Here is a 17,560-nt window from a genome sequence, read left to right on the forward strand (position 1 = left end):
TGGGTGGCTACACTGAGGATGCAATACTTTTGTACCAAAATGGCCTGATTGCAGTGGGCAGAACTGATGATCTCAGGCCTGGTTGCTTCATTTCCCGGTCGGAATGCTGCTGTGAGTGGAAACGCCAAATGTTTCGTCACTCACAGTAGTTGAGTGCCTGAACATCTGCTTGGGGTAAAGAGTTCTCCTGGCTGTCATTTTGATGGTGTAGGGGGAAGATAAAAGTGATGACACATCTCCAATAGTCACCATTAAAACCTATGTTGTCGTGAGTGTTTCATTTACAGTATTTAATTTATCACCAGCAATAAAGTAATCTACGCGGTGAGGCAGGTTCCTGCACTGATCCTGCTAATTGGATCTTAACTTTCCATGTTTTTCCCTGCGGCACTCTGAAACATTATTAAACCCAGGCAAAATAACCTGTGATTGACTGCATATGACTGGACTGTGGATATCAGTGCCTGAAATGGATGCTGTTTGAGTTTCAGTCATTTATTTCTACTGGAAATGTGTGTTGACTCTCGCTTTAGATGGCTCTACTCACATTAGCCAGTAGTTTCATTTTCACCCATTATCATCATCACTTCTGCCTTTGATGATCTGCTTCTGTCCTGCTGTAACACCCTTTGAAATTAGCCCACTGTTAAAGCAGCAGATTGACATTTAGGGAAATACACTTAATCGCTTTCTTGGAGCTCAGAGCTGGTTCGGTTCATCTCTGCAAATACTGTTTCATTAAATCCTACCAAGACCATAAGGGAGTCTGAAAAGGAAACTATAAGTAGCCAGAAAGTTTTGAAATAAGCACAGATGGTGTGAAATCTGAAAATCTCTTTATTGACTGATAATTCAGTTCAGTAGATCTGAATTACCCTCGAGGAATAAATCCACCACATATGGCAATCATTTAGAAAAAATTATCTTTGGCAAATACTAGTCACTGTTACCTTCTTAGCCCAATATAGGGATTATTTAAAAAAAAAAATAAAGCCAATGATGAAGGAAAGGAAAATGAGAGATGATAGAGAAACAACATACGGTATTTTTCCCCACTGCTCTCTATCAGAGTCTATACTCTGTTTTATTCAACATACCTTTCCAACTATATTGCCTTCCTTCATGTGGATGGCGTCTGTGGTTGTTTCTGGTTTCTTAATAGACAGTCCATTGAGCAGGCATGCAATTTATAAATCCAGTCTCTCTCTGGCATTTTAACCCTGAGAGGTTTAAATGAGAAACTATGAAGTTGTTTTTATTGTTTTCTTTCTCAAAGAACAGGATTTTTTTGACAATAATAGAATATTAAGTAAGAAGATGTGTGTTTTTAGATCAACTGTAGACTGAATTTGAATTTAGTTAGGGTTATCCATAAATACCAAGAGATGCAAGAAATTTGAATGTTCTATTTTTATTGACATAGTAGACGTTTGAAGATGAAGTTGAATGGAACATAATTTGCTGCATTGTATTGAAAAATTTAGATTCAAGATTGTGTTAAGATGAAAAAAATATATTTGCTCAAGAATATTCTGAAAAGTTGGTTGTAATATCTTTTTTTTTTTTAATTTATAATCACAGAGAAGAGTTGTGCAACGTGTTTTAGTTTTGATGGACTTGAATTGAAACTCAGAGTAGTTTGCACCGTATTAAATAGCAAATAAATAAATAATGCTAAAGACACTGCAGATATTCTGAGAGATGACGGGGGGGTACAGTATGTGGGTTGGAGGAGGAGGTGGAGACAGACAGGCACTATACTGTAGCTAATATTAATGTGCTCACATGTTAATGGTTGAAGGACAACGCCACTAAATAACAGCTAAGGATAGACAGATAGGTGGGGGAGCTTAGTTCTCAAAAGAACACATACTGAATGCAAGCATTTAGAAATTGTACGTTTCCACATTAAGCCGTAATCACATTAGAGCAGCACAGACACACAGTATGTGAGATTTGGTTTTCATCAAATTGGATTTTATCTATTCAGCCGTGGCTGACGGACAGATACAGATATAGACTCGCTCCTGAAAGTCATGAGGCGTTTTTCTGTGGCACAGTCGAGAGTAAATTGATTTGCCTGGGGAAAGGTGAAGGAAAAGAATAGGCAGGTCATTCAACAATAGGTCCATCACTTCTTCTGTCTCAGATTTCCACGTGCCTTGCCAAGCCCGGCAGGTGACCGGGTAAGACTCTCCGATCACCTGAGCTCACCAACTGTTGCCATGCCAACAAAAGATGTGGCCACAAGGCATGACGGGTGTGTGTATAGACTGTGCCAACCCCTGGTCATACTTGCACATAGGCAGTGTACTTGTGTCGATCTTATCGTGTTTCATTGGACATACGGTGTGGTGGTGCATCCTCTAAAAAACAAGACCCATTATACTGTAACACCCCAAATTTATTTATCGATGACCCCTTCTCTGCAGGTTTAACAGGTCAAATTTACTACTTTGCTGTTTATATTGAAGGGAAATGTCACCTAAAATTCAAACCTATGACTCTTTCAGCTTTTTTAAAAACCATTTTTGGACAACAATGAAGTTGTATGACATGCAGGCATGACCTAATCAAGCTTTGGCTCCTAAGAGATAAAATCATTGCCAGCCTTTTTTTTTTTTTTTCCATAGTATTTGCTGATAATACAAAGGGATAGATAACAACAGCCCCATTCTTTGACATAGTATTACTTTTGTGTGCACAAAGCAAGGAAGGAATGCACAGAGGACCTCCTGTGCTCTGCTCCTAGATACTAATCTAATTCTCATTTGAAGGGGGTTTGTGGAAAACATCATGTGTAAAGTTTACATGTTAGGTAACAATAAGTGAAAAATGGCTGGGAACAACTGCGTATCTCAAAGCAGATAGTGGCACTTAACATGTTTGTTATGCATGAGCAGTCACATCTCTGCAGCCTGTTAACAGGCTGGTAAAGTGGACTGCGAGCTGATTTCTGCCCTCTCTGGAGGGAGATGTTGTCCTGTCACACTGCTAATGTGTATATACCTTCTAATGAGCACATACCCAAAATACATCCAGTTACTTCATAGCTCCTGTTCCAGGCAACATTTACCAGCTAGTATGTTGCGAGAGCAGTTGAAATTGTTTGAATGAAAGTAATTGCTTGAATTCAACAGTGTTTGATGTATGGTCTTGGTATTGCTGGAGAAATTAAGCTCTACTAGTGTCTTTCTGGTTCATTGGCTAAGTATTTGGGGTAACTACGTGTCATCCATGTTTTTGTGCCTTTCACGTATTAATTCTACATTTGGATCACCAAGCAAAGCATCTGATTTTCAAAAAGAATTTATTGCCAGTGATCTTTGAAAAACCTAGAAGGTTATTTAACAACTTACTAACTTACTGCTGTTCTGAAAGTATTTCCGGAATCCTCAAAGACGCTTCCAACCATGTAGATGAAAAAAAAATAGAACTACCTCTGCAAAAAAAAAATCAAAATATTTTTAAGCCATTTCCTCACTTTTTCCTAATGCTAACAAAGATGGCAGTTGCAAATGATGTTTCCTTGCTCAATGTGTACAACATGAACCAAAATTACAAATTATATTATCAGTTATTGATATATGTTGTTGTTTCTTTCCAATAGATTATATTTTCATACAAAATAAATCGGTTCATATTTTGCTTGTGTTTTATAAAAAGTGCAAGAACATGTAATTTACCGCTAACCAGTCGAAACTTGAGAAACTAGTTTTAAATCAGACGGAATATTCTTTCATTCAATGGTTAAAGAGTCTTTGAAGAAAGCAGTAAGTGTGGTAACTGCTGGTTTTACAAAGAATGTTGGGTAATTATTTTTCGGAAAATCTGATTCTCTGTGACTCAAATGTGGTGGTAACATCAGGGGCGCAAACTGGAGCTACTGGGACAAAACTGATTAAATTGTCTTTTGTTGGCTGTAAATGCAACATTCTACATGCTAAATGGATATATTGTAACTCAAATCAGTGGGTTTGACGGATCTCAACCCAGGACGTAAATGTTGACACGGGAAACATTTTCCCATGGAAATTGAATTGGCTACTTTTCACAGCCCAGGAGCAAAAGCAATACGTGCTGTGCAGTCACTTCGACTCCCACAAAAGACAGAAAGAGCCTTTAATATGAAGTAGCCCACATCCAATGGCACTATACATCAACCTCTGAAACTGAACTAAAAATTGTTTAACCTCTAAGCAATCTGACATAAGGTCACTGACAAATCAAAACGGCTGAGAGGAAAAGAGTGACATTTAGTGGCATTCAGAAGAGAGTTTAAGTGGGAGGCTTGCTGCCTACCATCTGTTTGAAAACCTCTGACCACTGTAATTTCATGCCATTCCACTTTCCTTTCTGAAAACAATGATGAGAGGTAAAAGCATGCAATCTAAAGGACAGTGCTGACTGGAAAAGATTTGCAAATGAGACCCACTTTGAAACACTTACTGCACTGCTTCAATATGAATCGACCGGAGAAGAAGGGCATTTCCTGAACAAACAAATTTCAGTAATGTAAGGCTATTCTTGATAATTGGATGAGTGTAGATCCTTTTAATTAAGTATTGATTTTAAAAGCAAATGGCACCCTTTATTGCCCGACTTTCTCCTCCTAATCTGTACTTGATTTCTGTTTATTTGCCTTCGAGAACACCAGTGGAAAGAAACAAAATATTACCAAAAATCAACTGGAGCTTACTGTCAGCATAATTCAGTGGCTTTTCAGCTGCCAGACAAGGCCACATCCACTGGGTAAATTTATCTCTGTATATTGCCATGCCACTGACACGGCAATTTAGGGATCCGATTCTTCGCATATTCTTCTGAGACCCAAAAAAACAAGTATATTTCACATTATGTGAAGACATTTTGACAAGCAGACTCTTTGGCTGTTACTTTCAGGATATAGGAGGCTCCTGGGATAACTAACGAAAACCTTGTCCCCTTGTCTCCTTAATAACTATCTGACACACTGCTCCCTGCTAACGCACTATAAGTCCTTAGCTCATCTCATTTAATGGTAACAACTCTGGAAAAGCTTGTAGGAGCCTGGCTGAGTTCGAGAGACCGCTGTTAGGACAGGGAGGGGTGAATTTAATTATCCTGACTGTTAATGCCCCTCCTCCTCTCAGACTTGTCTTGTATCTGGCCAGCTGGGAAAGAAAAGAGAAAGCAAAGCCCACAGAGGGTTTCTGACTGCCTTTGGATCATGTGGCCGTAGGTGTAAAATTGTTGCCATGGATGACCGGAGCACCTGCGTGGATTCAATTTTTCTCAAGTGTCTGAAATTTTTCCAAATGAAAGTCTGTAAAAAGGGGAAGCAGATATTTTGGTGAAATAAGTTACTGAACTATGAAAAACTATTTGTAGGTGGTGATCAGACCTCGCTCTTTACAAAGCTCTATTCCGCTGAGCTCTTGTGCACAAACTGAGTTAATACTTTCACTCAGTCCGTTTCAGTTGTAGTTAATTTCGTTCTATAGATCCTGAGGATTTTAAACTACTCCATTAGTCAACAAGTCTGGCTCAACCTTGATCCAGGGCCAGCTGTCCCTGAACCACCGGTATGCTGTTGCCTTACCAATCATCCAGAGGAAGTTGATGTAAACACCACTTTGATCCCTCTCAGTGACGTCAACTGCACAGAGCCCAATAAATCATAATAAATGAGCCTCAGACTTTGCAAGGAGGACAATTTCGCGTCAGTGGCTATCTGTGATGCTATAGGGACTTTTTTTTGCCAAAGGCAGTGTTTGTTGTCAGTAAAGCTCACATGCTGCGGGGGCAGTGAGAGTTTAAAGTTAGCACACCAACTGTCACCTGTTGAGGGGAAACACACCACCCACTCACACACCTGTGTTTCTATTTAAACGCAAATAGGCTGTATCAAGGCAAGAAGTAATGCAGGTTTTATTTTGCTTTTGAAGCTTTCACATTTTATGTCTGTAGAAAGGCAACGGCTCAAACATCTCAACACGAACAACATTTGGAACATTCTGAGCACACATTTCGAAATGGAAATATTATACATATCAGTGTTTTCATTGATCAGCAACTGTTAACTTGCCTCCCGTGTGAAAACTAGCTCATTTGTTCAGTGACTATTTCAGATTAAAAACTTATAAAAATGAAAATCCTGATACCAAAAATACCCTACCACTGCTTGGGAAACTACCTGTATAATTCATAGTGAACAGCATTTTCCAGCATGGTACAATTCCAGTACTATCAAATGATATAAAATCACATTTTTGTAAAAGTTTAGCATAATATACTGTGCATGATAAAACTATCAACCCCCGAGAATTTTACAAATTGGCGCATTTTTAATGAAGAAGGGGTTTTCACACGTAAAAGAGGCCCTGTGCTTTCATGTATTCTGTAGATTTACAGCAGAACTGACGTGCCAGTATTGCATGGTTTACGACTGAAACAGATCACAGATGGCCAGGTGTGTCTTAGACACGGACAAGGCTGGGTAAAGAGGGTCAGTAAACCGGTGCTTAAAGGAATGCATTAATGCTAGACTGCCCCCTGGTGTCACATTAAAGAATGATAAAACACCCTCTTCAAAATCGAGGAACACTCCCACCCTCTGCAGCCTGTCTGCATCCACAGGAACCGACACTTTGTTATGCAGAGCTTCTACCTTCCTTTTATCACAGGCCAGGCACCAGGAGTAACTGTTGAAGCCCAGACGAGAATTGTCCTTTTGGCCCTTCCTCTCTATCTGTCCCTCAGACAGCCCCACCTTCCAGCGGCCGTCATCCACAGACACATTCACTTCCCAGTACCAGCGCCCCCCCTCCAGGGCAACGGAGGCCAGGACTTGTGGGAAGGAGCTGAAGCGAGCCTCGTGCTCCGTGTAGGACTGCTGAGCCTCGCTGTAGGTCACCCTCCTGCTGTTCTCAGACAGCTGCAGCTTGGAATGGGCTGTGTCTGCATCCAAAAGGGGGACGGTGCCATCTGTACACAGGAAAGGAAATTTAAAAAATAAGTTCAGAAGATCAAGACTAATTGACTATGGCACCTTAGGGACTACAGGATGCATTTAGTCCTTTGGTTTAATTAGATGAGATTCATCAGTAAGTGAAAAGTAAACAGGTGCTGGTATGAAAAATCCACTTTACTCACAGAGCAGTCGGTAGAGGTCTCTGTCTTTGCCAGGCACAGTGATGATGACTGTGTCCAGGCGCTTCTCAGTCCACCTCTGCAAACATTTCAGCCGGGCCCGATCCACTTCCTCTGGAGCCTCAAACTGCTCCACACAGCTGCCCATGTTACTAGCCCTGGGGAAAAGGAACAGCGAGTTTAGGGGGCATAAGGACTTAAGCCTATTAGACCCCTTTATTCCTCACTGATTCCATAACTTCAGGTATATTGACATAATTACACAGACACAAGAAAGGAAACAAACAGAAAACAAAGTAAGTGGATGGCAACACTTGTTTCCCAGTAATGAGTAAATACAACACCACAAAGAATAAAAAATGGTATGTTAAAAATACATAAACATGCTCAGTAGAGAGCAGACCTCCACCAAGGCCAATGTAAAAACAACATACACCAGACTGCAGAGGAAAAAATTCAAATTCATAATAAATGATCTGGATCTGCCCCAAAAATTTAATGGGTTCTTCCCAGGCCTGTGCCCCATCTCTCCACTTAATTCGGTGCAAATCGGTTCAGTAGTTTTTGTGTAATTCTGCTGACAAATAAACAAACCAACAAACAAACAGACACGGGTGATTACATAACCTCCTTGGTGGAGGTAATGAGCAAACAAGCAGACTCTAGTAAGTATTCAGTAGTTAGTTAAAACTAGCCGTTATTATTTTGGCAAACTTCACACATCTACCACAACAGCCTGCTGCTGTTATTAGTTATATGCCTGTGTAACAATGTAACATTTTCACTGATTTCTTTTGCAGGTAAAGGTCTGTGAAATAAACAGAGTAAAAAAGGGACAGTTTCTGAAAGGCACACTGCTACAGATTTTTTTAAATATGTATTTTTCTAATTAGGGTGAATCAACCGTTTAAGACTGATGAAACTTTCATGCAGTGAGCTATTGGCATGCTCAACAAATTGCTCTTTTCCATGCAACAAGGTGGAAGTTAAAAGAAAACCACTTACAGTTGGGCTACTTTGCTGTATTCCTGTCATGTGAGAAAGAGGAAAAAGACATTTTTTTTGGGTTAGTTTTCATAAGCCAACAGTATATCATATATATTTGACCAACTAACAAACAGGTTCTTCCTCCTAACCCCCAATTCACCATAATGAAGGCCTGGTCCTGAACGCGTTTGTCTCCCTTGGCATCAGCCAGCCCCTCCAGGGTGTGGAGGCCTTGCTGGATTGACAGTAGGGAGCTCCGGAGATGGCTGAGTTTCTCCTCTAGTCCACCCAGAACCCTGCTCTCCTCCTTCATCACACACTGAAGAGCTAATTGCTCCTCCTGATCCAGGGCCTCTCTGATGGCTCCGTACTGCTGCAGGACCCCTTCTCGTGCCTCATTTAAAACCGCCTGGACAAACAAAATGTAAATCAATGTCATGTAATGTTGTATTCTTCTCATGTCTTGCAGTTTGAGGAGTCTAATGCCCAATAAGTACCATGCAACCAAAAAAAATAAATTTGGAAAATCTGAATTCAAGATTATGTTTTTTTTTTTCAAGCTTCATGAACTTCAAACCAACTTTAAATAGTTAAACATTCAATGAGTGCTAATATGTTTAATGAATGTGATGGTTATAAATCTGGAACTTCCATTATAAACTACATCTTACCATATTCTTAGCTCACAAGAAAATTCAAAATGTACCGTGGAGATCACCATATATTAACTTTTAATATTAATATTTATTTAGTAAAACTCGGGCATTTTTAAACATATTCAGCTGTTCTCTAATTTGAGGATTTATTCATAGTCTGCTATGAAACTGTGTGTGTGGTGCACATAACTGGTGGTTTACTATTCATTTCTAGCTGATTATATCTATATTATAAAAAAAAGAAAGAAAGTGAAATTTCAACACAACGCTACAGAGCTCCATGATGCTTACTGTGACTGTTTTTGGCTTCAAAACATGCAGATAAGTCTGCACATCTATAATAAAATACATATCACCTTGAGCCAAAGTAAGAATAAATCTTATCCTTCATTACTGAGCAATTAATGTAAATACATGTATTAATTAGAAAGAACTGGGGAGTTAATTCTCTTACTCTGAAGGTCTCTTTCTTCTGTGTAAGTTCAGTCACTCTGTTCGTCACTTGCTGTTCAGCGCCCTGCAGTTGTTTGATCTCTTCTTTCAGGTTCCCCTTGGGAAAAATGTGCACAGAAAAAGCCAAAACACTAATATGTTGCTATGGCTAGGTTTAGATGTATCTCAACTTAGACCATAACTACTGTGTCCAGTACCTACAGCCTATATGGTTCCATCACAACTCACCCTCAGCTCTCTCTCTGCCTCCCTGATGCTGATGCAGACGTGGTTGCGGTGGGAGCCTATGACGGTACACACCGTGCACACACACACTCCACACTGCCGACAGTAGATTCTGTTTATTTCCTGGTGCTCCTGGCACCTCCAGGGAGAAATGTCCTCCATGGGAGGAACCAGGGTGTGATTCTGAAACACAGGGGAGTCCAGGTGGGGACGCAGGTGCTCTGTACACATTGAAGCTCCGCACACCAGACAGGTCTTCACAGCAGGCTGGTATCCAGTTTTAGGGCAATAGTGGCAGGGCACAGGGCTGGTATTTTTGTTCTCCGGCTTGAGAAAGATGTCTGCATGACTTGTTGATCCTGAAGCAGCAGTAGGATGTTTGGTGAATATCAGAGGTGGCTTGACGTAATGTACAGGAAACTTATCGTTACCTGGGGTTGAGACCCCAGGAAAAGAATAAGAGTTGGCAGGTGAGGCAGGTTTCTTTGGTGAAGCATGAATTTCTCCTTCATGTGTGTCTTTCCTGGGGGTATCAAGAGGAGGTGCATCACATATATCTACTTCAGTTGAGCTGTCAGAGTCATCCCATGAGACGACTTCTTCTGATTTATGCTGGCCCTGCTGGATTGAGAGGTCTGGTGGCACATCATTTGCAGGTACTGCCTTGCTGCCAGACTTGTCACCAAAGGATGTGCCATCACCAAGCTCAGACTGTGTGGATTCTGGTTGCACTGCTCTCTTGGATGTCTCCACACCAGTCGACTGCCCAGGTCTATCTGAGAAGGATGTGGTGGGGGTCTCAGTGTCACCGGACGGCTCACGGGGAGATTCCACAGTTGATCGCTTTACGTCAGGCTGCTCCGGTGCAGGCGTGCTGGCCTTTCTCTTCCGCAGGAGTTGGCTGGTGAGTGAGGGCCTCCTCAGTATCGAGTCAGATCGGTTTTGTTCATCGTTACTGGATGTGGCTAAAAAAAAACAAAACAAAAAAAACATAGAACAGAATGCTGACTTGGCACTTTTACAGAAATTCTTCACATAAACTCCCGCAAGCTGCCTATTGACCAATACAACTGCACTAAACTTTTACTGCTGACTGAGCAGTTCCACTTTAAGCTATTCAAGCAGTGACTACGTAGCTGGCTTGAACTTCCATGAGTTATCATGTTGCCTTGTAAATTCACTTAGATGCCTGAAATGACTGAATTAATGTAAATGGTAGTGAAAAGACTTAATTTTATAGATTACATTTGACAAAGACTATGCATTAATGTGGTTTGGTCATATTATGGCCGCAACCTGAGCCACTCAACTAAAGTCAGTATGAACACAGATACTGATCATGGATATCAGGTCGTTGCATCTCTACGATTGATATTCACCTTAAAATGACTCACTCTTGTAGCTGTCAGTGCAATTGTGATTTAAAGCTGTTGCATCAGTCATAAGCAGTTAAATACAAATTACATAATTAGGAGGTGGGAATAGGCTTAAAAATCATGGAGATTTATGCCAAACTGAGGAAAACTGCACGCGCACACTTAGGAACATGTCTTAAATTAGTTAGACTTTTACCCTCACTGACTATTTGCTGAAGCAGATAAACATTGGCCTCAAAATGACTATTAGACTGAGCCCCTGATAGTCATTTTGAGGCCAAAGTTTGTCAGTGTAAACAAACATAGAACAATACTACCGTTAACTCACACAAGAGCTAATGATATTTTTAAGATGTCTTTCACCTCCTGTTCCATAAAACCGGTGGCAGAAAATAGCTAGGTACGTTTATTCAAGTACTGCACTTAAAAACAATTTTGAGGTACTTAGGTATTTCAATTTTATGCTACTTCATACTTCTACTCCACTACATTACAGAGGGCAATATTGTACTTTTTACTCAGTTACCAGTTACTAGACAGATTAAGATTTTACATTTAAAAAACAAAAAACAAAAACATGATACGCTGTTAAAATATAAAGCATTAAACAAAAATAATTCTCATTTGCTCGACATTTTGCTTAGAAAATTATAATTCATTGATGGAAATAGTTGCCAATAAGTCTTCTGTCGATCGACTGATCGATTAATCGTCAAACTGTTGCAGCTCTAGAATAAAGTAATTAAAACTAGCTCATACCTCGACTAACTACAACATTAAAATGCTGCTTACACATTAATGCATCAGTATTAACAGTCTAATAATAATAATAATAATAACAATAATGTATCAGTCAAATCCAGTATTTTTGATCCTTTAAGTGCATTTCACTGAGCTTACTTTTGTACTTTTACCCAGGTTGGATCTTTAAAGATGGACTTTTACTTGTAATGGGGTGTTTTTACATTCACGTACCGGTTCTTCCAACACTGCGTTAAAACGTAAACAGGAAATCCAGTCTGGTATTTATCGGGGTGCAATAAGGGCAGCTAAAGACCACGTGAGCTAGCGAGAGTGTAATAACTTTAAACAGAAATCAAGTTTTGGCCTGTTCAGCGGGTACCTACCGGAAGTGCACTAATGTTAGCTAAATTAGCTAAGGTCAGCTGCCAGTCGCGCCTTCCCCTGTGTATCGGGCCAACCAATAAACTGTTGTTGTTTTTTTAACCGTGCGGTCCCGAGTCCAACGCCAACCCGGTTTTAACTGTACCTGCGGTGCCGCGGGGCTGAGCCCGTCGATTCGGGGTGGGCGGCCGTAACAAGCTGCGATCAAACGGCAGAGCCTGGTACACGGTCTTACACCTCCACTGCGGACAGTGGTACGGCCCGTTCGGGGCGACGCTCCACAAGTCGCCGATACATCGCTGGCAGAACCAGTGGCCGCACTTCAGAGTGATGCGGTCCAGGGTCAGGTCGTTGCACAGAGAACACCGCGCCGGAGTGTCCAACGACGCTCCCATTTTGTTTCGGCTGATGCTTAGTTTCTGTTTTCGAGAAGTCGAGCGGCAGAGGCGGAGCTACATGTTTGAATCCCGCTTCCCATCCCGTGGTTCACGTCTTAAAGGTACAGTCCGTGGATTTGTAATCAGTGTCGGAAGGGGATATTTATATCATTTATAATATTAAATATCACCGTAGGGTGGAAATTACAAGTAAAAGTCATGCATTCAACGTTTTTCTCAAGTAAAAGTACAAAATTATAATCATCAAAATTTAGTGTAAAGTGTAAAAAATAAAATGAGTGCTTCATATACTTTTCGGTAGTTTAATCTATGCATCATAATTTATAAACTGCTCATATTTTTTGTGCTTAATATATTAATCTGAAAAGTAACTAGTAACCGTAGCTTTGGAAAAATCGCGGTGGAGTAGAGATCTCAATATTTCCCTCTGAAATGAAGTACAAAGCAGCATAAAATGGAAAGTACTTGGGTACAGAACTTGTGTAAATGTATTTTTCCTCCACTGTTTGTCATATCAATACACAATCAGAGGTGGAAGCTCATGAACCACCCTCCCTGTTAAACTGGATTTATCCTAATTTAGGCTCAGTTTGAGGACCTTAATGTTTACGGTAATATGTTTGGTATCATTTCAGTGGGTACACTCTGAGCCTTTATTCATTATTCCTTCAGTGTTTATTGGTAAAAGTACAAAAGTATCACCAGGAAAACATTCTTAAAGTATCAAAGGTTTTCATCATAGATACCAGAGTTCAACTCCTCCCTAAAAGTTTTCCCAAGTGCCCGTTTGTATCATTCATGACGTGTCATTCTGTTACGAGCTTGTGCTGAGAAACTTAAATTCACCAATCATGATTTGAAACAGAATTGCGTAACTGTTTCTACAATAAACATATCAAATAACTAACAACTAACCTATCAGTGAAATCTCAAGTCCAAATACTGCAGTCATTTTATGCAGTCACTCATTGAGCTGCAATGAAATGCAATTAAACAAAATGAAGTTACTCCTCCTCCCAGCCTCTGGATAGCTGAAAGGACTCCCATTAAGACAATGAACCACACACATCCAATCAGCCATAAACCAGTTCCGGATAAAGCAAGTGCTGATTTGGAGGGCTGACAGTATCGAGGGGTGTGAATTGGAGTAATAAGCTTTTCAACTGTTCTGTATTCCAGATGACAAAGCCATCTGAGCTACAAAGAAACCCGCTGTTGCCATTTTGCCTTAAAGCACCAGATGGGAAAAATATTGGATATAAGTGGTATAATTCTTATTTTTCCCTCATGTTTCTCTCTCTGCAACATTCTTTTCTGTGCTGTGGTCTACACATGTGACTTGGACAAAAAGGCTATGGCGACTTATGAGTGAAAGGTTAATCTTTCATAATCTCATGGCAGTTTTATCTCTGAAAGAAACTGCTTTTTTTTTTTTTTTAACCACCCCCTGTTACTTGTGTCGCTTGGAGTTATGAAGTCAGGTGGTCTGCCAGAAAGCTATATTTAATTTTTGCACTCTGAATTTTTAAAGTGATAATGGAAACTAAAGGTTAGCATTTTAATCAAAAACTGAACAAAAAAAACAAAGATTTGAAATGGCTGCTCACCAAAACCTTACCACTGCATGAAAGCACGAACATTTACTTATTCCTCACCTTGAAAGTCACAGTCTGACAGAACAATTCCAACTGAAGGGACCACATACGAGCTTTTTTCTGGAGCTTTCACCCGTGTAATGCAGTGTTCATCAGCAGATGAATGAGCTTACATGTCAACAGATCCATGACAAATGAATAAATTCCATCCACTGATGAGAACTGTCTGATATGGTTGAACGCCGTGTTTAAAAGCAGAGCTTGAGCTGGGAAAGTTTTTTTGAATTTACCATAGTCCATAACAGAATGTATGATGTCTTTAAAAAAAATTGACTCTTCAGAAAAGGTTTTTAATTCATGTTTTATCCTGACTAACTCAACGTTAATAATTTTGGCAAACATACAGGTACTTTTTTATATTTTGACTAATTTCTTTGAGTTGATTTATTTTATTTCCATCTATATAACCTCTAACACAGATGGAGTAAACCACTCATAGGCAATGTTTGCATTTTTACATCATTTATGTCCCTTTACAGCTGCCTTCTTGACAATATAACAACATACAAAAGTCTTGGGTGGCCCTTTAACGGAGTACTCCAGTACCTTAGTAATGCACTCCCACAAAGTTGGGAGACTTGCTAGTGACAGATTTTAAAGATGACGATTAGAAACTGATGTAGCAGAGGCAGAGATATCCTGACTTATAGTCCTTAGTATGAGTCAAACTCCAAAAACACCAGATCCTGCATTTCCATGCAACTCATTGTGTCTTTCCTTTAATGCTCCCTGACTCCACATCTTTCAAACTTGACGTCCCGAGTTTGCAATGCAGGACTTCTGTCATAAATTTGCAGTCTTCAAGCCCAAGCTGAAATTCTCAGACTTGACAGAGCTGCCTTTGCAGCCACAGATGACATCATACAACTGTAACTGCCCCGTTAACAAATAACTTTTGTCAAAATGAGCAAAAAATCACAACAGTATTTTACAGTGAAAACCTTTATTAAGTGTTCATATATTCTTAAAGGAATCTCTTTTAATTGCTGTAAGTTAACCTCCTTCTCCAAGTTTGCTAATTGTTTGGTACCTATAGAATATCTATTTACATAAGAACATATCCACAGGTGAGGCTGGGACAGGCCTTACTAATCCATTATCACTAGAGTTCAATCCTCAGGCACACCTTGCACTTTACACAGTAGTCCAACTCCATTATGTTACCCTGTAAGTCCCAACAAAACAAAGGGAGAAAGGGAGTCAAAGAGAGAGAAACAGAAAGAGAGACCTGGAGACAAAGAGAGAGACAGACAGATTTAGCTACACTACAGGACAGTTGTGTGTGAGGCTGGCATATTGGTTCACTTGCCCAACAAACTATTGCACGCGATACATTCACACTGACACTCACATATGTGCATGCACTCACAATCACTCCAATTAAGCCACTGACCTCCCTTCACACAAAGACACATACACACACACACACACACACACACACACACACACACACACACACACACACACACACACACACACACACACGTACAGAAGCACACTCACACAGCAGCTACGAGTCCTGCAGCAGACAGTCCTAATAGCTCCCATCACAGTGTAGATACCACAGACTATAAAATATTAGATTTCTTCTCAAACTGAAGCGCTGTGCAAAGTTAGCTAGCAGGGCATTCAATGGATTTTGTTAAAATTCCTAGAACATCTTTAATATTCACTGTACATGGTTTGTAAATACAAGTTTTTTTCTCTTTTGGATGATACTATTCTTATAAAACAGTCTTAAATATCTTTTTTCTAGTATATGAAGAGGAACAAATGATCATATAAGCAAAAGAAGAAACTAAAACTTTCAATTCATTGTCAAACCTTACATATGAAACACAATAGATTTACAGCAACCCGATATTATCTGAAATTGAGCAGTTTCTTCTTTTCACAAATAAAACATGACACACATTCTGACAGTGATACACACGACTAAGTGTTAACATAGTTTAATATTTGTTATTACAGTTTGTTAATGTATTGTTTGAATGTAGTGTATGTTGTGTACAGAGTTGTTTTAGTGGATATGACTGAGGTGCCATGTGTGTGTATGTGTTTGTGTCTGTGCTCGTACTGCAGGTGTCAACCCTGTGCCTTCTAAGGTAGGTAGTGGGTAGTCCATATACTTCTCAACAGTATAACAGTCTCTGCCCCTGCCATGGTCTATGCAATATTGTGCAAGGGTTAGCTCGGGAGACACGCTGGGATAAAAGAGCCCTGGGCTCCATCTAAGTGCTGGGAATGATGTAAGGACTGCGAGCAGGATGGATGGACTTCAAGGGGTAGGGTTACACTGGGTTTTTGACAGGTAGATGTGAAAGGCAGGCTGGCTGATTCAATAGCATCCCCCTCCTCAGCAAACCTGGGCTGCCTCCTTCCGTTAAGCCGTTGTTGAGGGACCGGTACTTTATGAAAACGGACACGAGGAGATTCAGGATCCTGAGAGAAAGAAAGAAAAAGAGAGCGCTGTTGTGGAAAGTAACTTAGTATTCAAGTACTGTACTTAAGTGCAATTTTGAGGTAGTCGTATTTCCATTTCTCAGATGGTTTCATTAAATAACATTTCAAGGCTCAAAGAGTGAAAGCTACCCAAGATATCAAAAAAAACAAAAGACTGGAAAAAAAGTCTCTAAAACGAATACAAATTTCTGCTGCACACTTTGCTGTATTTGTTCGTTCTTACCACATGAATCACCTCTCCGATTTATCCTGTGACCTTTTGGTGGGGGCCTGAGCCCTAGACTGGGAACCACTGGAATGAAGCTACAGCTACAACAGTAGAATGCTGTTTACACAGTAATGGATCATTTAAGTACATTTTGCTAATAATATTGATGTACTTCAGATTTTGAATGCAGGATTTTTACTTGCAATGCGCAATGTAATGTACATTCTTCTATTAATACTTTTACTTTAGTACATGAACTGAGTACTTCTTCCATCACTGATTCGAGGTACTTGTACTTTACTTGAGCGTTTCCATTTTCTGCTACTTTATACTACATTTCAGAATGAAATATAGTAATATACTTTTTAATCCACTACTTCATAGATTAAAATTATACACACTAAACCTATGATAAGCTCATAAAATATTACATGGTTATAGATACTGAACAGTGTAAAGTAGCAAAAAAAAAAAAAGCTCCACCTCAATCAGTTACAATATTAAAATGCCACTTACACTGTAATACATCAGTGATATTATCAAATATTACAAAGTATAGAACTGAAACAGTACTTTTACATTTGATACTTTAAGTACAATAATGCTGTACTTTTACTTCAGTAACATTTTTAACGCAGGATCATTATCTGTAACGGACTATTTTTACATTGCAGAATTCCTACTTTTACTTAAGTAAATGATCTGAATACTCTCTCCCACCTTTGGCTGAAGGGGGTTACAGGAGACGAGGAGTTAGGAATAGTGTGAAGGGTTTATGCTCTGAAAAATAGATTACATTCAGTTTACATGGCTGTACTGTCCATAGGGACACAAGTGACATTTCATGGCTGTTAATTTTAAAAGAACAATCACACTGTGTACG

General features: G+C 39.8%; 1 protein-coding gene across 1 annotated transcript; it reads right to left on the reverse strand.

Annotated features, from left to right (window-relative positions):
• Positions 1-5,757: 5,757 nt before the first annotated feature.
• On the reverse strand, positions 5,758-12,428 carry si:dkey-29p10.4 (E3 ubiquitin/ISG15 ligase TRIM25). Its single transcript, XM_040133996.1, has 7 exons — positions 12,099-12,428; positions 9,456-10,417; positions 9,229-9,324; positions 8,279-8,527; positions 8,137-8,159; positions 7,135-7,289; positions 5,758-6,966 (listed from the first exon to the last, which is right to left on the reverse strand). The coding sequence occupies exons 1-7, from the start codon at positions 12,346-12,348 to the stop codon at positions 6,422-6,424; spliced, it is 2,280 nt and encodes a 759-aa protein (XP_039989930.1). The 5' UTR covers positions 12,349-12,428; the 3' UTR covers positions 5,758-6,421.
• Positions 12,429-17,560: the final 5,132 nt, after the last annotated feature.

The sequence above is a fragment of the Xiphias gladius genome, chromosome 8 (genome assembly GCF_016859285.1).
Source record: "Xiphias gladius isolate SHS-SW01 ecotype Sanya breed wild chromosome 8, ASM1685928v1, whole genome shotgun sequence".
Classification (NCBI taxonomy): domain Eukaryota; kingdom Metazoa; phylum Chordata; class Actinopteri; order Istiophoriformes; family Xiphiidae; genus Xiphias; species Xiphias gladius.

Excerpts from the sequence above, each read along its gene's own strand:
- si:dkey-29p10.4 (XM_040133996.1), bottom strand. The coding sequence starts at position 12,348 with ATGGGAGCGTCGTTGGACACTCCGGCGCGGTGTTCTCTGTGCAACGAC. Across the intron at positions 10,418-12,098 it reads TCAGCCCCGCGGCACCGCAG|CCACATCCAGTAACGATGAA; the intron begins GTACAGTTAAAA and ends GTTTTTTTTTAG. Across the intron at positions 8,160-8,278 it reads AGGACCAGGCCTTCATTATG|GAATACAGCAAAGTAGCCCA; the intron begins GTGAATTGGGGG and ends CTCACATGACAG.